A 22,212-nucleotide genomic window follows, 5' to 3' on the forward strand; every position below is an offset into this window, starting at 1 on the left:
ACAGCAAAAATGGAATGAACTCTTAATATTTGATTCTACAAAAATAATGCCAATCAAAAGAAGACAGATACTGTGTAAGTTGTATGTGTATGAAATTTTAGAAGCAAAACAAAGTAATAGTAAATCAGTGATTGTCTAGCACCAGAAGTAATAGGAAACTGGCTATGGAAAGTCACAAGGGAATTTTTTGGAGTGATAGAAATACTCTACATCTTGATCATGATGGTCGTTACACAGGTGCATATAGTTGTTCAAACACACATAAGAGTATACTTCAGATATGTGTATATTGTTGCATGTAAATGTTACCTTAAAGTTGATTAAATAAAAAATAATTATAAAAAACCAAAAAGATGGGCAACTAAAAGAGGAGGACAAATGGACAACCTGGAGAGGAAGTAAAACAGAAACAGCAAAGGGCATGAGATATTACACATGAAGACAGCAAAGTGCTGACTTGGGGCCCAAATGGATTCTTGAGAACCTTCCAGTGAAATCCCAGTTCTAATCACATCGTTGCCTCCCTCAGTGCTTGCTAATTCTTCCTTCATGCTGATAATCAGTCTGTTCCTATCATTTGAAATGTCATACGTCTGCCTTCCCCGCTAAAAAAGTGTTTTCTGTCACATTACCTTGTTTATTCTTCCAGGGAACTTAGCACATCAGAAATCTACTTTGATTATGTATTTGTTTAATGGTTTATTGTCTGTCTCCTTCCGTTAGCTAATCACCATGAGATTGAGATCTTTTCTAACTTACTACTCTGTCTCTAGCACCTGGCATGGGATCTAGCTTATTGAAGACTCTCAATGACGAATCATTGAATGAAGGAACAATGAAAATGTAGTAAGCAAATAATAAGTACCCAGTGTTTGCTCTGGTTTTTCCCTGAAATTTTCTTTTCCTAAAGTTTTTTCTTTTTTTTTTTAACCTAATTTTTGCAGGTACTTCTATTGTGACTGTAAAAGCTGTTGCTCCTGACCCAATACAAGACAGCATTAAGTATTCAATTTTTAGTGGAAACGAAGATGGGGTTTTTTCCCTGTGCTCCAACTCAGGTAATCCTTCTGTTTCCTGTAATAACTTTATTTCCTGCTCCATTTAATGTTACTAGTAAGAAATACTTCTGCAAAGGAAACTCAAAATTTGAAAGGTAGAAACATGAGAGGAATATATTTGAAAAGGTAAACAAGAAACACATTTTTTATGGTAGCTGATGAGAAATTGTGAGAAATCAAGATCACTTCTTTACTTACATGTACTTGCTAAGAATCCTGTTCTTCACATTTCCAAATTAGGCAGTATCTAGCCTACCCTTTGAATTTTCGAAGACAAATTGGTTTCTACTTATAACTGTCTCATCTATTTGGGGCAGTGGGAGATATAGTAGGGAGACCATCAATATTGAGTTTGAATTGAAAATAACCACACATGTCTAGCCATAGGGCATTTTCACCATGAGATTCTTCTTAATGCGCCACTGAATGTCAACAATGCAACAAAAAAGGACAGCTGGAAAGGTTTCTGTGTGGTGGTAAAGAAATTACTTCCAAATACAGCATGTATTAAATTTAGCTTTAATAAGACCATTATTGTGTTTTAAATGAATACCAATTGATTATTTGAAACATACTTTTTGACCAACAACTAGATACATATCTACTGCTGCATTGTCAAACCTCAAGAAGAATGTTTTTAATAATTTCTATATTACCATACAACTGCTTTATTTAATCTGTACTACATGCACATGGGAAGAATTGAGAAGGGGGTAATTTCTTAAGCAAATGCCTTCTCGTCCCGGGGAGTGTTACGACTTTTTAGTCCACACCACCTTTGGTTGGCAGCCTTTCTGAGGTAGCTCTTCATCTCTTCACCCCAACGTCTGGTTCAAGGGTGGTGCAGGAAGCACCTTGTCTGTTGACAGGAGGGTCATTTGCGAACATCACAAAGCCTTAATTTTCTAGTAGTCCGGGTATCTTAAGTTCCGGGAAAGGAGCATAGAATGTTTAGGCATAAGGCCAGTAGCCGAGACTGCACATTTCCCCAGGCTACCCACATCCTTCTGCCACGTCACCCTTAACATGACCCAGGCATGGCCCTAGTTTTTCTAGAGTCTCTCGTCAAAATTCAGGTAAAATATGCCTACAGTTAGTCCAAGGAGGTCATCCACAGATAACTCTTTGCTTTTCAATTAAATATTTGTTTATGTTGAAATTTATTTCAAAATTTTACTGTGAAACAGCTACAAGATGATATGCTAAGACATATAAAACTATTTAATGAGCAGGTACTTGCCACCTATCTCCAGAGAGGAGACATTAGTAGAACCTCAGGAAGCCGTCTTGTGTCCCTTCCCTCTCACATCTCTCTTCCTTTATCTGAGGTAGTCTGTAACCAATAATCTGAATTTGGTATTGATCACTGCCTTTTTTTCATTATAATTTTCCCACTGTCTTTGAATCCCTAAACAATATATTATTTCATTTTACCTTGCTTGAAACATCACAACAGAATCATGCTAACGTACTCTCTTCTATGACTTGCTTTCTTTTGCTCAACATTTTTACTGTGACTTATAGTGCATAAACCATTATGCACACATTAATGAGGAGTAGCAAAGAATAAGTAGCAGCCGAGATCATAAAATAGAACACAACCATCATTGGTGCTCCCTCTGGGCCCTTTTCTGATTGCATCCTTTTCTCTACTGCTCCAGGCTGACTAATGTCCCAACTTCAGGGATAATCACTCCCTCGTGACTTACAGGAAATGCACTTCTATACAATAAAGCTGTTTAAGGTTGCTTATTTTTGAATTTTATATAAATGGATTCATAGTCTATGTATTTTATTGAAATTTGATTCCTTTTATTCAAAATTAGAATCCTTCTTGTTAATGTGTGCAGATGGGTTTCTTTCGTTTTCATTTCTTTGTGGCTTTCCGTTGTCAGTCTATGTCACAACTTATTTATCCATTCCACTGCTGATGGACAGGGAGGTTTTCCTGTGTGGGGATACAATAACAAGCGCTCTTAGGAGAAACCTTGTACGTGTCTTCTGGCACATATGTAAAGAGTTCTCTAGGCCCTAGAGTATAGGCTGGGCATATACATCAGAGGATGCATATGTTCGGCATTACAGATAGTGCCAAATTGTTCTACAAACTGCTTTGTCCCACTTCACGTGCCACCAGCACTGAATGGGGGCAATCGCGGTTGTTTGCGTCCTACTTTCTTATGCCAATCTGGCAGGTGCGAAGTGGTATTTCACTGGGGTTGTAATTTGCATTTCTGTATTACTAATGAATCTGAGCATTTTCTATAGTTTATTGGCCATTCCTATTTTCTCCCATATGAAAAATGCAGACTGATATACTTTGCTATTTTTCTACTGGGTTGTTTATGTTTCTCTTTCTGAAGCCTACGGATTTTTAACATATTTTATTAGCATTTGTCCTTTGCTTTTTTTAAATGTTTGTTTATTTTGAGAGAGAGTGAGCAGGGAAGGGGCAGGGAGAAAGGGAGACGGAGAATCCCAAGTAGGCTCTGCGCTGTCAGCACAGGAACCGTGAAATCATGACCTGAGCCAAAATCAAGAGTCAGACACTTAACCAACTGAGCCACCCAGGCACCCCCTTTGTCTGTTTTTTTTTCTTTTGAAAATTTTTATTTTGTGACTTGTCTTTCACTCTCTTACTGGCACATTTTATTTTAGTTAGAATTAATCAGCCTTTTACTTTATGATTTTCCCGTTTTGTAGGTGAAGAGACTCTTCCCTATCCTGAGATCATGAATATATTGTTACATTGTCTTTTAAGCTTTTTATAATTTTCCTGTGTTTCATGTTTACATGTGTAGTGCATCTAGAATTGAGTTTCATGTTTTGCATGAGTTAGGGATAACTTTCCTTTTTCTTTTTCTTCTTTTTTAAAAAGAGGATTACCAGTTATCCCAATGGCAAAACTCTCACGGTCATGTTATTTTCCCATGACCCTTTAGAGGCTCCTTGACTCCTTTGTATTCATCTCCTTTTCTGTCCACACAGCACTATCACACTCCCTTAATCACGTAGGCTTTCTAATCAGTTTTCATACCAAGGAAGCAGCCCCATCCTCCTGTTCTTCAGGAGTATATTAAATGTTATTGGCCCTTTGCTCTAATATAAATCATTGTACCCACTTGCTAAGTTTTCACACACACACACACACACACACACACACACACACACAGCCTATTGGGATTTTTTTTTCCAAGAAAAGAAGATTTATTCATAAGTCTTTGGGTGATGGAACATCTATCCACACCTTTCATGCATTTAGCCCATGTAGTCATGGCATGCATATTTAATTTCAGGTGAAAGCTCACCCTAATTAACAAAGCAAATGTCCAAAACAGTTGCATAGCCCCAATCTAGAATTAAGTAATTAAGTTATCAGGCCAAAGTATCCTCCTCACAAAGCCCTGTATAGCTATGTAGGATAGTTAATAATCATCTACCAAAGCTTCTCTTTTTTAAAACTGTGGTAAACTCTTTTTTAACTCTATTTTTCTCTCTTTTAGCAAAATTTTAAGTGTGCAATACAGTAGTGCTAACTATTGGGGTAGTGTTGTCTCTCAGATTTCTAGAACTTAGGCATCTTGCATAACTAAAACTTTATACCCCCTGAACAGCAACTCCCCATTGCCCCTCCCCCATGGCAGCTGGCTGCCACAATTCTACTCCTTGCCCCTAGGAATTTGACTATTCTAGATACCTCATATAAGTAGAATCATGCAATATTTGTCTTTCTGTGACTTAACCTAATTCCGCAGGGTTCGTCCATGTTGTCACATATGGCGGGATTTTCTTCTTTGTTAAGACTGAATAATGTGCCATTGTATGTATAGACTACATTTTTTTTATTCATTCATCCATCAACAGACATTTAGGTTGCTAGAATTTTTTTATTGGAATTGTATCAATTCTAAATATCAGTTTGGGGAAAACTAATATCTTTATGGTATTGTCTTCTAATTCAGGGATGATATATAAAATCACATCCATTTATTCCTTAATATATTTTAATACAGGTTTAAATTTTTTATACCAGGCATGAATGGTTCTTGTTAGATTTAGTCTAAATACTTTATACTTTTTCATGCTAAAGTAAATGGAAAAAATGATTTTTATGACAGTGCTGTTAGGTATACTTCAAATTGGCTTTTACATTTTAATTTAGTACCTAGCAAACCTGTAAACTCTTATTGGTTCTAATATTTTTCTGAACATTCAAAATATACAATCATTACCTGAAAATGACCATTTACCCCTGTGTTTGTTGGAGTTGTATAGCTATCTTCTAACATTAACCAATATCCTGCTCCTGAATAATACAAGAGACTTAGAATTCTTTATCTCCAAATATCCCTGTTTCAATTTATAAATTTTTGTGGGTTATAATTTTAGTTCTTTCAAATTAGACATGATGAATATTTTTAAACAGATTTATCTGCTTCTTTGCTAACTGTTTTTTCTTACATCTCAGACTTTTTTCTGCTTTCATCTTCTTTCTGCCTAAAGTACATCCTGTAGTGAGAGTCTGTCATAGTAAACTTCTTCAGATTTTGGTTGTCTAAAAATGTCTTTGTTTAATTCTTGTTTTCCAAAGATATTTTTGCTGGTCTAAGTTCACAGTTATTTTCTCTCATCACATTTAAGATATTATCCTATTGTCTTTTGGTTTCTAATTGTTGCCTTAAGAAGTCAGCTGTTGATCTAAATATAACTTATTTGTATCTTTTTGGGGGGAACTCTGGTTGGACAAGTATTGAGCCAGACACTCTCTCCTACATTTATCTTTCATATTTTTATCTCCTTGCCCCTTTGTCTTCAATCTAGGGAACTGTATTTTTTATTTCCAGAAGTTCCCTTTCGTTCTTTGTCAACAATTCCCGGTCTTGTAAAAAAAATAATATCTCTTTTTGGGGTGCCCGGGTGGCTCAGTCAGTTGGGCATCCGACTTCAGCTAAGGTCATGATCTCACGGTTTGTGGGTTCAAGCCCCACATCGGGCTCTGTGTTGACAGCTCAGAGCCTAGAGCCTGCTTCAGATTCTGTGTCTCCTTCTTTGCCCCTCCCCCACTTGTGCTCTGTCTCTGTCTCTCAAAAATAAATAAATGTGAAAAAAAAATTTTTTTAAGTAATCTCTTTTTTAAAAATCGAAGTATAGTTAACACACAGTGTTACCTCAGTTTCAAGTACAACATAGTGATTTGACAAGCCTATAGGTTATATACTTCACTCACCGCAAGTGTAACTGCCCTCTGTCACCATACACTGCTATTACAATATTATTGACTATATCCCCTATGTGGTACCTTTCATCCCTGTGATTTATCCATTCCATAGTTGGAAACCTGTAAGAAAGTAGTCTCGTATTCCTTGCTCATGTTTCAAAGCTCTTAAAAATGTATTTAAACATATGTGAAAGACACAATCTGTGTCCAATAATTCCAGCATCTTAAATCCTTGATGATTTATTTATATTTCTGTGGATTTGCTACCTTTCACTCATGGTACTTTATTTCTCTGTGATTTTTGTACTCATTAACTATGAGCTGCTCATAATCCTTGAAACTTTTTCTTGGAGGATTCTTTGCAGACCAGATTGAATTCATGCCCTTGAGAGGGGATTTGTTTTCCTTCTGCAAATTGCCCGGGTACATCATCAAGCAAAGAGTAGCCTAAATTTAATTATTGAAGGTTTTTACAAATATATAGCTGTGAAAGTATGGCTACCATAAATTGTGCTTAAGTTAATGAATTCACAGCAGAAACTTTTTCTCCCTCCCAACCAACACCAAGGTCAAGAAAAACAGGTTTCTGTGCATCAGTTCTTCACTTGTTTTTGTCTTTTAAATATTGATCATTCACCTGAGGCATAGGTAGCCTTTGAGTTTACAGCTTTATTCCAGGTTTTCCACTAGACTCTTCACCTTTTGGGTTCGGGCCTCTTCCCTTGCTTTTCTACTCTGTGGGACTATCAGAGATGAATCTCAAGGAAGAAGGTTGGAGACTTTTTGAATAAAAATGGGATTTTAGTGCTTGCTTAACTCCATGGATTACTGTTTTCAGTTATTTTTTTTGTCCTCTGAGGATTGCTTTCTGCTATGCCAACTCAATTCATTTCAATACACACACACACACACACACACACACACACACACACTCTTCATCAAGCATTTTAGTTGTTTTTATTATGAGGTCTTCCAAACTGCTGTCAAGAAACTTTTTTAAAAACCTTTTATTATATTAAATTCATCTTTCATGCCACCTTCATCGCATAATCTTCAAACTTGTGTGTAAAGGTACCTAATATAGCTTTTATAATAAATACATATTTTTAAATAAGTGGGGTTTTTTAAAATTTTTTTTAATGTTTATTTATTTTGAGAGAGAAAGAGACAGAATGCTCTGGGTTAGGGGCAGAGAGAGAGGAAGACACAGAATCTGAAGCAGACTCCAGGCTCCAAGCTGTTAGCACAGAGCTCAATGCGGGGCTCGAACTCAGGAGCTGTGAGATCATGACCTGAGCCAAAGTTGGATGCTCAACCAACTGAGCCACCCAGGCGCCCCTATGATATATATGTATTTTAAGCCATTATACCAGTTAAAATAGAAAACTGGTGTGTATGAAAAATCAATAAAGTTCTCTAAGGTTATGATTACTCTTCTTAAAGGTAAAAATGTGAGAAATCCATTTTATTAGTTACTGATTTAATAAGTTACGATAACATGGATCTCTGATGAGAACTGTTTTCTGTCTGTTTGTGCCACTCTCTTTTGTAGTCACAAACCAAAGGTTTACTTTTATATTCAAACTCCTTGTCACTTTAGCTTAAAAACATCTACTCACTGTCCAAACCAGAAAGAATTTTGAAGTTTTACCAACGTCATGTATGTAACTAACAAATGGTAGTATTCAACCATGATTTGGTAGATTAACATAAAACAAAATGATCAAATTTGCAATGTTTTGAGGATGCAGTTTTAGCAGGAGATAGTTTAAAAGCTTTTGGACAACATAAATATTTATCACATTCTGCTTTGGGTATATACATATGCACATGCACAGTTTGTAATGGATTGAAGTAACCTGATTATGCTCTTGAGCATTTAGCATTTGAAGAATCTAAATCTCGTTTTGATGTGTATTTTATAACTTGGGCAAAAGCTCCATGTGTACATATATCAGAAAGAAAATGTTACTGCAGTTTCATTCTCACGTTGTTATATCACTGGCACAGTAACACGTAAGAATGAACACAAAGTTGGTATCCACAAGGCTTTTACTGTAAGGAAAACATGGCCTACTGCCCATAATGAGAGCTCAGTGGTTCTCGCATCTCACTGGTGACAGTAAATCCTCGATATCTCTGAGAAGAATATACACATATCATCCAAGGCAAAGGCGGGTCTAGTAGGTGTGCCAGCCCTGAGTCATCTGACAGACGGGTTATTGTCTTTCCTACTTACACAACGTTCACAGCATATGCCAATTATTATGCCAAAAATAAAAACCGAGCAAGGAAAGCATTAGAACTGCAGATCCATTCCAAGTGCAAAATTCCAATTATCAAAGCCTAGACACAAGCATTTTATTAAAAAATCCACTTTGATCTGCGCTATAATTGGCACACTTTCTACTAAGTGACACTGGCAATATAGTGTTGCGTTTCTATTTTATTTTTCTTTTGCTAACAGTAACAGAACATGATAGCAAGCTAAGTGCTCTGCTTGGTGGAGACAGAGTGCTGGAAGAGTGCTTTGGGCCTACCTCAGTCTAGGGTTCCTTGGCCATTTGGGGCTGTGGGCTCAGCCCTTGTTCCAGTTTCTGAAGACCAGCTTCTTTCATTATCAGCTCATCAAAATGCATCTTTATGATTTTCCCAGCTGCCAACAGTCATATCTACCCTAAATTTTCCGTCAGGGGTGTTGGTAACATCAGATGGTGGTTTGTAAATGTAGTTTGGTTTTCTGAATTGATAATTGGTGACAATAAATAAAAGTGAGTTTGTGAAATTTCAACTTTTGTAGTGTAGTGAGTTACTCTTATAGAATATACTTAATTTTTCTTAATAACAGAATAGAAGCTATAAAACCCCCCCCCCCAAAACAACAACAACAAAAAACCTCTCAATACCAAAGTTAGGATACGAGAGCAAGGTATGATTCCCATTAACATCCAGGTAAGTACCTAAGAGCCTGACGTTTTCTTGGGCTAGGCTGGTTGTCTAGGGAAACTGGTTCCAATAGAACAGTAAGAACTGTGGCTTCCAGGCCATATTTCCAGAAACAGTACAGGTTCTTTCACCTGACGATCAAACTTCAATTAGTCCATGGCTATTAAATGTTTTCTTTCTAAATTTAGAGCTTTATAGATACTTGTCTATACCTGATGATGGTGGGGATGAGAAACATGGGTAGGACACTGCAATCTATATCATGTTCCTGCAAAGGAACATTCTAAATATGCACTCTATTCTTTCTCCCAGCAATCCTGTAAAGTCATTATTAATATCCTCATTTTCTAGAAGAGGAAACCCAGCTCCATGGAACCTGAATAACTTACTGGTGGTAGAGCCAGGTAATTTACCTAAACTAAATAGCCAGGGCTAGGATTTATGCTTGGTTTCAGGTGTCTCAAACTCCAAATCTGTGCTCATTCAATGAATCTCCATTTGATGGAATTTCTGACAGTAAGAACTAAGTAAATTATGATACTAAGATAACAATAGTAATAAATTCAGTAAGAAATTTGACAGCAAAAAGGGAGAAAAAACAGAGCAGAAAGTAGAGAAGGAAATTATATTGGGGGGGGGACGTTTTCTTAAATTGGGGGAGAAACTTGTACAAGGTATAAGCCTCAAGAGTCAGTTTCCCTAACCTGGTTAGGGTTAATGTGTATTATTGAGTGCCTTTGGTAGGCCAGACCCTGAGCTAAGTAGGTACTGGGGATATGACGGTCGGTGCAAGAGATAGGCAGCCATCCGTACCTTTGTGAGCTTCTAAACCAAGAGGAGTAACCAGACTGGAATAGGTGAGTACAGTAAATGCAGAAACTTTGTGAGAGTCTGTTGCAGGCTGACCATAGAGACGGTACATACAGAGGTGGCTGATCTGGAAAGATCCCTGAGGAAGCACAGAAGTGGGGACCATGCCAGGCAGATGGAAAAGCATGCATGGCGACTCTGAAATGAGAATTTGAGGAACAGAACATTTATGAGAGTTGTGAGCAGAGCAGAGAGAGTAAAGTGGGGACTGGCACAAAGGAGACTCCTTAGGCAGGAAAGTCCTGAGCAAGTTGACCCTGTGGTGGTTAAAAATGCTGAGCTCTATCATAATCATTGTGGAAAAGCATGGAAGGGATTTATGTGGAACAATGACAGTGTCCATTTGTATTATTCAGTTCAGAATGGGAACTGGATTAACAGAGACCAGGTGAGTGATCTCACAGGACCCCTAAAGCAAAGGACAAGATGGAAAATACCGGTGGCTTGGAGGAAGGCAGCAACAGTGAAGATGGAGGGTGGATTGAAAAGACATTTGAAAGGTCAACTTTGCAGACATGGTGATGGACTAAATATGTAGAGAGAAGGGTGATTTAAGAGACAGCTCCCACATTTCAGCTATTTCATACTTTCTTTCTCTCCTCATGTCTGAACCTTGCAAATACCAGCACATTCTCAACTTTTTTCACAATGACCCCAGTCGGGAGGGAAGGGAGGCTGGCCAATGGGAGACTTTCAGGGACAGGTGATGGTGCAAGCGTTTGAGTCAAAGGTGATTTGGAACTTCTTAAATAATTAACTACAACATCATTTTTTTTTTCTCCCTTGGAATAAAAATAGGAGAACTCACTGTGAAAGAACCCAAGTTTCTGGATTTTGAAGTCAGAAATGAAGTACAACTCATCATTTTAGCAGAAAGTAGGGGGCATAGGGCCTTCAGCAAAGTAGCAGTCTTGATACAAGATGTGAATGATAATTTACCGTGCTTTGAGCAGAGCGTGTACCAAGTATCAGTGCCTGAAGGCCAGTTCTACAATGCTCGCATCATACAGGTAACAGAAATGCGTTTTATGGATGTGTGAGTGTGTGGGGATTGTTACCAGTATACATCAAAATATCTAAAGCTTTTTCTAGGACATAAATGAAATGTTTCCAGGGCATATAAAATGTGTGATGAACTGGATGACAGCTTAGGTTGAAAGAAGTCTGAAGCTTAGAGTTTCTGAGTTCACGTTTCTTCCTCTCTTCATCCCGTGCTCAGTTAGTACCCACCTGCTGTCCCTAGGGACTCTGTCCAGCACCAGCAGGGAGTATACAGGGGCACAAAAACAGCTCATCTTGCCATGTGTACAATTTAGTGGGGAAGTCAGAAAAGTAAGTATATAATTTAAAGGCACGTTATTAATGTTAAATAGAAGTGCCTATTTAATGTCATGAGAGCAAAGAGGAGACACAAACTCTTCCTGGAGAAACAGCATAAAGCTTCACAGAAGAATGATATTTACACTTGGTCTTCAAGGGTGAGCAGGTACTCGCCAGGGGGAGCTGCAGCCAGAGGAACGTGGACCGGGGCACAGATGCATGGGAGAGCTCCCTGGGTTCAGAATTTGCGGACATTTTATGTGAAAGGCATAGATCTGCTGTTTCCAGCCTAATGCCATCTCAGAAAAAAGGGCCAGGCCGTGAAAAAGATCATCTGTTGTTAAGGTAGTCTTGTTCAGGCTCTAAAACCCACTCATCCTTGATAGTCTCTCTTCCTACTTTGGGACTAGTACCCAGTTTTACCTTTCCCATCACAGTTGAATTGCTGTTTTATACTCAAGAACTTGGACATTTGGAAATGCACAACCCCGTGGGAACCCCCACGGGAAATCAGTATAAAAACCCCTTCCTGGCAAAGTCAGCGGCATACCAGGGCCTTCCCTTTGGCCTTTGTAACCCCTCTACTGTGATCCGGCCCCTAATGATGATCACACTCCTTTCTCTCTAGGTGGATGGGGTCAGGAGGCTAGATGACAGGTTAGTACACTTGGTGGACAAGACCTCCCACAATGCTCTGCTGTGCAGCTACCCTCACCTGCATATGGAGAGATGCCTTTGTTTGACTTCCAGTTCAGTTCCAGATACACATGTGCCCCTCTGTTGGTGCAGACAAGACCAGTGCAGTCTGAGGAGTCTTGGAGTCTTAGCTCCATGCCCCAGGATTTCCTCTGCTCTTTTTGCAGATTTCTTTTGTGTGACAGCAGCCTGATGGCTGCAGTCGCCAGCCTGTCCCATAAGTGCTGTGTCTTTACTTCGGCTTCAGCCATGACTGAGATGTTGAAGAAGAAAGCAAGGGCATTCACTTTTCCAATCTGTATCACCCTGCGCAGTGATACCTGTCTAGCGGGGATGACAGACGCCTCCAGAGCCACTGTGTGGCCTGCTTTGTCACAGAGGGCCCTGCCCTGGGATGCTGATACCTTGCACTTCTTTGTCATGCATCCTGACTTGGATAGAGCTAGACTGCTCAGTGTGGAATACAAGAAGGTGAAGACACTGTTAAAGCCCAGGTACAACAAGTGAGTGAGAGCCTGACCCACCAGTGCGTCAGATTAGGTCAAACTCCAAGGAGGCTGAGTCAGGGACAGATACAATGAACTTTGTTCTTCACATTTTAGGTCATTTGACTTTTTCAGGAAGCCAGACTGCCATCTCCCTGTGTTTCTGTTCAGAGAAATAAGAACGTAGAAGGCTCTGGAGTTACAGTACTTGTGGTAGTTCTTGCTTTTGCCGGCACACTGTCCAGACTTCCCACTTTTGGTTATAGCCCCACAAACTTACCTTAGGGACTGCTCATCCCCTGTCAGATGCAGTCTTGGTGAGATTGTCAGCCAAGGTAGTGACTTGTCCCCTGTCCCTGTCCCCTGTCAAAGGTGTTGTCATCTGCCTCAGTCTCATACAGACTTTCTCTCCCTAGAATTTGAATCTTGAGTGGTAAGACACCAGCACAGAGGCACAGGAGAGCTGACTTATCTTGGTGGAAACAGTTCAAAGCTGTGCCCCCAGAGTGGCCCAGGTTCTTGGCCTTCACCCGGACACTATCTTCCTTTTTCTTTTTTAATGGACTTTTTAAATTTTTTATTTCTATTTGAAAGAGAGAGAGAGAACACATGATTGGTGGAGGGGAGCAGATAGAATCTTAAGCAGGCTCCATGCTTAGCATGGAGCCTGACATCGGGCTCAATCCCATGACCCTGGGGTCATGACTTGAGCCAAAATCAAGAGTTGGATGCTTAAGTGACTGAGCCACCCAGGTGCCCCGGATACTATCTTTTTTTTTTTTTTTAATGTTTATTTATTTTAGAGACAGAGGACAAGTGGGGGAAGGGCAGAGAGAGAGGGAGACACAGAATCTGAAGCAGGCTCCAGGCCTGAGCTGTCAGCCCAGAGTCCGACACGGGGCTTGAACCCACGAACCGTGAGATCATGTCCTGAGCCAAAGTCGGACACTTAACCGACTGAGCCACCCAGGCACCTCAGAATGCCGCCTTTCAGATCCATTTCTCCTGGCTAAGTTAGCCCTGGCAGATATGTACTGCTGGCATCCTAAAACCCTAACTGATACACCTCCTGGGAGACCTACTCTCTGTAACACTTCAAGCACTCAGGGGACACGATGGGTTTTATTCTACCCAGATGCATATGAGTTTCTTTTCCTGGTGATCTCGAAGGAACTGTGTATTGCTGCCTTTCCTTACTGAGTAGCTAACTTGGGTGCCCTCCTGATGAGGTCCTTGATGTCCCACTTGGGCCACTCAGGATCCCCTGAGATCTGGCAACAGTGTGAAGGATAGATTGAGAGGGGAAGGAGCTAGAAGCAAACGCCCATCAGGACAGCAGTCACCCAGGAGAGAGATGATGGGGATGTGAGGTGCAGTCAGGCCAAAGCTGAGGGACACAGAGGATAAAAATAAGTAGAAAAAAATTTTAATTAATCGGTAAATTTATTCTTAAACAAGATCTCGAATTCACTAATAGAATTAGTTTTGTGATTAAAATGTAATGCAGACTAAATAATATATCTCCATGGAGAATGATGCAAAACTTCTGTTTCATCCTCAATATTACTTTGATAATTTACTGAATAAATGATCAGGATCTAAATTTGCTAGCATGAAATCTAGGCTGTTTCATTAATTAAAAGTCCTTCTAAAATGAGACTTTCAATAAAATATGAAAAAATCCACATCTGGCCTATTTTACAGGCAATACTTTAAGCAGGAAAAACAGCAAATGAACGCCTACCATTCACTATGCAGAGATTTCTTCCATTTTCTGGTACTGGCATGAATCTAAATATAGTACTGGAAACCCTCTATTCAAGCAAATTAGATTTCTTTTCAAGTACAGTACCTTGTTTTATCATACTTTATTGTACTTCACAGGTACTGTAATTTTTTTTTTTTTTTTTTTACCAACTGAAGGTTTATGGCAGCCTGCATCAAGCAAGTCTATTGGCACCATTTTTCCATCATGTTATGTCACAGTTTGGTAATTCCTGCAATATTCACACTTTTTCGTTATTACTATATCTGCTATGGTGATAGCAATCAGTGGTTTCTTGAGATGGAATCCCTACCTGGTGAACGTGCTGTGAAGACTGCTGGAATGACAACAAAGGATTTAGAATATTCCAGAAACCGAGTTGAAAAAGCAGGGGCAAGGTTTGGGATGACTGGCTCCCATTTTGAAAGAAGTTCTCCCGTGGGTAAAATGCTATCAAACAGCATCACACGCTACAGAGAAATCATTCACGAAAGGAAGAGTCCATGGATGTGGCAAACTTCATTGTCGTCTTATTTTAAGAAATTGCCACAGCCACCCCAGCCTTTGCCAACCAGCACCCTGGTCAGTCGGCAGCCATCAACACAGAGGCAAGACTCACTGAAAGTTCAGATGATGGTTAGCATTTTTTAGCAACAAAGTATTTTTAAATGAAGATATGCACATTGTTTCTTTAGATACAATGCTATGGCACACTTAATAGACTACAGTAGAGTGTAAACATAACTTTTATATGCACTGGCAACAAAAAATTCATTTTCCTTGCTTCATTACAATATTTGTTTTATTTTGGTGGTCTGGAACTGAACCCGCAATAACTCTGAGGTATCCCTGTATTTTTTCCTCTTGCCTAAAATTATAGTTCAAAACATGTGCTACTCCCACTGAAAGTTATTTGGAAATCCTTTGAATGAGCATGCAGAATAGTTTTCTCACCCATTTCCTACCGTATTATAAATGTAAGCTTCAGCCATTTGTTGCTAGTCCTTTGATCATTGTTTTTAGAGCGTGTTTGACAATTCATAATTATTTCACAGTGTATTTGAAAAACAGCCTAAACCCATATTGCAGATTACACTCTTATCTAATGGAAGAGTTGCTTCCTCACAGGTTTTTGCTACCGACCTGGACAGTGGATTGAATGGCCTCATTGAGTACTCTATTCTCTCTGGGAACCAAGGGGATGCCTTCCACATGGACGTGCTGAGTGGTGTAGTGACAGCAAATGCGATTCTAGATTATGAGTTCACCAATTCCTACAGGTCTGTCCCAGACTCAGGTCCATTTTGCTCATTTATTCTTCTTGTTGCTGACAAAATTGTTGCTTTGGCCATGACTTCCTGTTATGTAAGTTTAAGTTGTAAAACATGTTCCCCTTTGATCCAACTTATGATCACCCTTGCGATACACTGAAGGAGTCTTAGAAAGTATTTGCTATTTGGAAAAGGTGATTACACTGGAAGAACTTTAGGGTCCCCTGTAGTTCTGAGCTTTTATGAATGTTGGATGTTATTAAGTACTAAATGAGAAACCTTAAAAAAGACAGTATTTGTGAAATGCCTACTGAATTATAGAGTGCTCTATAATTGTTATTGTTTTTTAAAATAGTGAAGACTGAATGACATTTCTTTTTTTAATTCTTTTTTCTTAAAGTTTATTTCTGAGAAAGAGAGAGAGAGAGAGAGAGAGAGAGAGAGAGAGAGAGAATATGAAAGGCAGGAAGAGAGGGAGACAGAGAATCTGAAACAGGCTCCAGGCTCTGAGCTGTCAGCACAGAGCCAGATGCAGGGCTCAAACCCACAAACCTCGAGATCATGACCTGAGCCAAAGGCAGACGTTTAACAGACTGAGCCACCCAGGCACCCCTCTCTTTTTAAGTCTGTACTCAGTTTTGTGTATGAAAGTACAACCCTGTCATCGGGTCCTTGTGGCAGTACTGTATCCTAATAGAAATGATCTTGTTAAGCATACATTCAACATTAAATATATTTTGTCTAGAGTTCAAGGTACACAGAATTATGCAGAATTCTATAAAAGAGAATACTAGTGTTGTGGGTCTTCTAGTTATTTTCAAAAGTCAGTGCTACAAAAGTCTAGCTATACCTGCAGATATAGTTATGGCATCACAGTCTATAAAAGAAAAAGGAAAAGACTCTAAGAAATGCAAAATGTCCAAGTATGGGGATTGCCTCAAGAATGATGGCCCAGCCTTGCACGCGATTTGACAGGCGAACATGCTTTCTCTGTAAGTGCCAATAAGGAACGAGCCATAGGATATATGAGTGAGTGGGAGAAATCAGGTGCATGCTGGGGCTTATTCTGCAGGCCTGAGCCAAGGCACACGCATCTACTCTGACTACTTTGGGAAGAAAACATAGGAAACTTAACCTTGTTTGTCTCTGGAGAAGTGGTCATGGGGGAAAGCTGGGGTCAGAGGCTTGGCTTTCTCATTGTGCATTTCAGGGTGCTTTATATTCATATATTTCGTACATTCTTTTGAAAGGCCTTACACATACAGCGTTTCCCTCAATCTTCAGAGTCCCCTCCTGAGGAAGCTAAGGACCATTTTCTCATTCACTGGGTAAGACAGCAGACACACGGTGGCTTGCTGAGGGCCACAGAACCACTTAATGATCAAACATAGGCTCACGCCCAAGTGTTCTGATTTTGACTCACGCTGTTTCCACTGTACGGCCTACAGAGCAGACCTACACAGGGGAAAAACAGGCATATGAAAGACCTGAGTGCCAATGTTCTCCTAGGCCAGACTACTTTCATGTTTTATGAAGAAAGTGCAGTAGACGCATGTGGTTGAGCTGCGAGAACGGATTACAGTGGGATCTGTTACAGGGCGGATTGGATTAATTAACCTCTGAAAACCTTCCCGGCTCTAAAAATTTGATTGTTTAGTTCTTTTTGTTTAATATATTTCAAAATATGACTTCAAAAGCATTTTAAAAGTTTAAGAACTTACCCTGTAATAGCCAGTAGGATTTTTTTGAGTAATATTTTAATGTAATCAATTGCTATGATACTTATTGTATAAATATATTGAAACCGGCTGTACAAGTATGTTAAAACCCATTTCTGCTACATTGTTTCTACAGTCATTTTAAGCCTAGAGCCGGTTTTGTCTCTCTGTAGATGACTGCAGGTAATTCTCAGCCTAGTGCCACCTGAGTGATTACAAATTCGGAGATTATTGAAGGTCTGCTGTGTTCTAGGAACTAAGCATTTCCGGATTGTAATGACTTTCTGCCCTAACGTTCTTCTTACTCAATGGAGCCTAATTAGCAATTAAATCTGACTGCTTTCAGCTTTTTCCTATTTGCGTCATCATTTCAATGTTCCCAAGGTCTAAATTGGCCCCAGTATTTAAAAGTGCCCCTCTCCAATTCCCCATGAAGACTTTCACGCAAGGCTAGAGAAGCAGGAATTGAGAGACTTTGAACTATACACACACTGCCACTGAAAGATAAAGAGACGACCATCGCGCGCACGCGCACACACCCACGCACCCCTGAGCCACCCTCCCCACCCCCGCCCCCCAGTCTCCACTATCACCAAGGCCAGGAAATATTTTAAATCTCCTGCCTGTTCATGTTCTCCCCTTTGGCTTCTCTTCCTCTTTAGGGCTTTCGCTGATATTTAAAGTGGTGGGAAATACAGGATGATTTTCCCCTAGCCTCCTACATCATTAGTGGATGCTTTGGAAATGGTGCCATTTAGCCTTTTGACTTTGCTTTTGAAGTATTGCTATTTTGTCAGATTGAAGAAAACATTCCCAATTCTAACCCCCTGTTTTACAATATAAAATGAAGGGAAAATCAGTTATGATTATACTCAATATAAATGCATTAAATAAAAATTAAATGATTTTTAGATCTCATATTAAGCCACATATAAGAAAATTCAGTGGAGACGTGATGACAAATTATAAAATAGCCCTTAGGTTCTATCTGACTGATATTTATGATTTTTTAAAAACTATTTACCAAGCATGAGGCCAGGGATGTAAAGATGTGTGAAAGAGTTCTTGTTTTTAGGGAACTCAAAAATCAAGTGCCATTATAACCCATGACAGAAGGCATATTAATAATCACAATATTTACAGGTGTGCTGGGTGGCCCAGTCAGTTAAATGTCCGGCTCAATTTTGGTTCAGGTCATGATTTCACAGTTTGTGAGCTCTGCACTGATGACATGAAGCCTGCTTGGGATTCTCTCACTCCCTCTGTCTTTGCCTCTCCCCTGCTCATTCTCTCTCTCTGTCTCTCTCTCTCTTAAAATAAGCTTAAAAAATAATACAATAGTTGGCATTTATGGAGCTGCTTTATATGTCAAATTTTCATAACAGGTTAAGATTTATAGAGAGAGGAAATTGAAGTTCAGAGAGGTAAAGGTTTTTGCCAAAAAATATGCAGCGTGTAAATGGTAGAATGGATGGGATTTTTGCCCATGTGAGTGGTCATTGTAGGGCTTCCTACTCTACCATGTGAATGAATCTGTAAAGTCCATACTTGTATATTTATGAAACCCAAAACAGAAAAGGAAAAAAAAAACTTTAGGCAAATATGAGTTAAAGGTTTAAAACTTCAATTTCTGTAGCATAAATATTCAAGGTCAAAGAGCAACACTAAACTCATACTCTCCACGGAGGGCTCATTATGACCTGCAGAGAAATAGTGCAAAGCAGTTATGTATACAAGGTAGGAAGTGGACTGCAAGATTTTTTGATTATCTTTTCCAAGATACATGACTCATAAACAGCAGCGCTGGAATGGCAACCCCATTTTGTTGATTCCCCATGAAAAAGGAATAAAAGACATTCTGGGAAAAAAAGCCAGAAATTCATGGATATGCAAAAGTGTTTGGTATGTTTGGCAGTAACAAGGGGTGCATGCACCTGAGAAGCACCTGAGTGTGGGGTAATGAAAAAGAGGCTGAGGACACAGAGGAAAGGAGAAAGGTAGTCAAAGGTACAAAGTTTCAGTTACAAGGGAAATAGTTACTCTTAATTGTGGATGTGATATGCAACATGGTTGACATAGTTTTTCTCCATTTTTTGTGTCTGTATGAAATGATGGATGGCAGCTAAGTTATTGTGATAATAATTTCACAATATATGTAAATCACATTTTTATGTTATACAAGCTCACCATGACCTGAAAAATAAAACAAACAAAAAAAGAGGCTGGTAGGTTGCAGTCAAGTTTTGAGGGACTTTATACTACATACAATGGAAATTTTACTTGATTCTATAGTCTATCTAAAAGCAATTGAGTGCATGTTCAGATCTTTTTTTTTTTAAGTTTATTTATTTATTTTGAGAGAGACAGGAACAGCATGCGTGGGGGAGGGGCAGAGAGAGGAAGAGAGAATCCCAGGCAAGCTCCACATTGGCAGTATAGAACCAGATGTAGGGCTCAGACCCACAAAGCCAGGAAATCATGACCTGAGTTGAAACCAAGAGTCAGATGCTTAACTGACTGAGCCACCCAGGCGCCCCTCAGATCTTTATTTTTAAAAGACATCTGGTAATGGATGCGTCACAAGATAGAGAACCAGCATCAGACAGATTAGTTAGGCTAGACAATGGCTGTGAAGGATCTGTTGTTACCAGGATGAAGCAGCAGGGATGGAAGGAGGGCGCATACTTGCTAAGTGATTCAGATATGGAATCCATGGAAACAGGGTCAACAGTTGAATTTATTCAACAAGATACAAGATAGAAAGTGATGCTGAAATTTCTTCATAGGAAAGGCAGGAATTGGGATTGGGACATTTTTCAGGGCATTTTGAGTTTGAAGGACTAGTACAAGATCAAAAGTAAAGACACTCCTAAGGCAATTAAAATACCGATCTGGAGCTCCGGAAAGAGGTCTTCATCCAAGATTGAGATTTCAGCTTCATCCAGGGAATGAGAATTTGGGGGATTATCACTACTTGAGGATGAGGACGACAAATAGCCAACAGAATAGATTCAGGGCATAAAAGGAACAGAACCTGGAAAAGATCGTTCCTAGAAACCACAGGGAGAGGTTGGATTATGTAAAGAAGGATTCAAAATGTGTTTGGATTAGAATCAGCTAAAAACTATTCCTTGCTTTAAGGAGTTTCAGGAGATATTATGTGTATGTATTATATTTCTTATTTCCAAAATCTATTTTTTAATACGTAAAAAAATCTTATTGTTTTGCTCTAACAGCGAATATACTCAATTGCATTTTCTCAAATGTTAAATGAGATACAAGACAACACCTTTTTGATTCCTGAAAACCTCAATATCATCTGTCTTTTGGAGGATCCAGTTTCCTGTGATGTCTGTGACACTTTTGTATGCTCATATGGAATATCCACACAAGGTGGTAGCACACTGTCATCCTGCCATCAGATGTCAAAGCAAGCTCTGCTTTGCAATTATAGTTATCTGGAAGAGGATACTATGTAGATTTATGACAAACACAATATAAAGCTCCGTTTTGAATTGGAAATAAGTGCTTCCAGATAGTTCTGTTTTGATATCACCCATTTTATGGCTGCTAATGCCATGGTGAATCAAGCTGCTTATCAGGTGGTATGAAAGAAGATGATCTGAAGAGTAACTGCTTTTAAAATCTGCTTGTCGGCACACCTGTTTTCATCCCTGACAGCCGCTCACGGCGAGCCCGCCATCTTACCCCAATCCCAAAAGCTCTTTCTTGATCTTTCTGCTTTTCCATAGCGTTTTGTTCTTGTTTCATACGTGCATTATCTTCAGGTATCTCTTCAAGGACATTAATTAGAATTGTTTTCATATTTTCTTTTGTCCTTTCAAGATCTCTGTTTCCTTTGGGTTTATTTCTTCTCCTTGTCTGTGTTGCACTCTCTTTTCATACTGAAGACTTGCTGTAAGTAACTAACCATGCATGGTTCTGAGTGAGGCAATGGCAAAGTCATTAGAATCTGTGAGTGGGCCGCCAGAGCTTACTGATCAGCACACTTCACTTTCAGATAAACTAGAGAGGAAGTTGACTACTTTGCAGAATGACATAATCTAGAAAGTTCCTTTTTCTTTGGGAGGGGCTTTCATTTCTACAAGGACAGTCCCTCAGTATTACTTACTGAGTATGAAAATCAGGCCTTCTTTTGCCTGGGAGTGAAGAACAGTGGGCAAGGGGATTTGATTCTTTATGTTCTTTATGTTGAATTTAAAATAATCTGCAAGCTATTTTTAGCTCAGTGTCTCACTGTACCCTTTATCGTGTCTTATGCCTCTCATTGGTTACTTGGGGGCGAGTCTGTTCCCCACTCCTCCTTATCTTCTTCCTAATATATTTTAATCTGTGGTTTCCTTTTACCCACCTATTGTAACCACTCCCAAATCTGCTTGCATTTTCCAGAAACTTGTTGAAACTTCTCACCACCTGTACCCACCAATATCTTCTCCCATTTTCTTTTAATCTTATGGACATATACTTTAAGTCCTTCTGCTATCATTTTCATAGAATCTCAGGAGGAAGAAGAGATAACACCTGTGTAGATATAACTAGAAGGCATAGCTCTTTTCACAGGTGTTTCTGATGTTGGCTGATAAGCTTTTGCTTTTCTTAGAGTTTCAGAAGAACATGGAATTCTTGGTAGACATTTAAGATACTGTTGAGAGGGAGTTTTGAAAAATCATCTACCACCTTCAGTATTCATTATGGGAATCAGAAAGGATACCGCCTGGTCAAGGTCCCGTCTAACATTTAACATGATAAAAGAAGCTTCCTGTGGTTGATAGAATAAGAGAAATATGCTCTGAATTAGAATAGGCTGGTTCTAAATCTGTTCTGTTTCATTTATAATCTCTGCT

The 22,212-nt window shown here is 39.2% G+C and overlaps 1 protein-coding gene across 1 annotated transcript in view; it reads left to right on the forward strand.

Moving 5' to 3' along the window:
- Positions 1-22,212, forward strand: part of DCHS2 (dachsous cadherin-related 2) — a 241,380-nt gene that overhangs the window by 206,179 nt on the left and 12,989 nt on the right. The window contains exons 14-16 of the mRNA XM_015080625.3: positions 945-1,058; positions 10,891-11,102; positions 15,487-15,638. Coding sequence (XP_014936111.3) covers positions 945-1,058; positions 10,891-11,102; positions 15,487-15,638 — 478 coding nt within the window. The remainder of the gene's footprint in view (positions 1-944; positions 1,059-10,890; positions 11,103-15,486; positions 15,639-22,212) is intronic.

This window comes from Acinonyx jubatus, chromosome B1 (assembly GCF_027475565.1).
Source record: "Acinonyx jubatus isolate Ajub_Pintada_27869175 chromosome B1, VMU_Ajub_asm_v1.0, whole genome shotgun sequence".
Lineage (NCBI taxonomy): Eukaryota > Metazoa > Chordata > Mammalia > Carnivora > Felidae > Acinonyx > Acinonyx jubatus.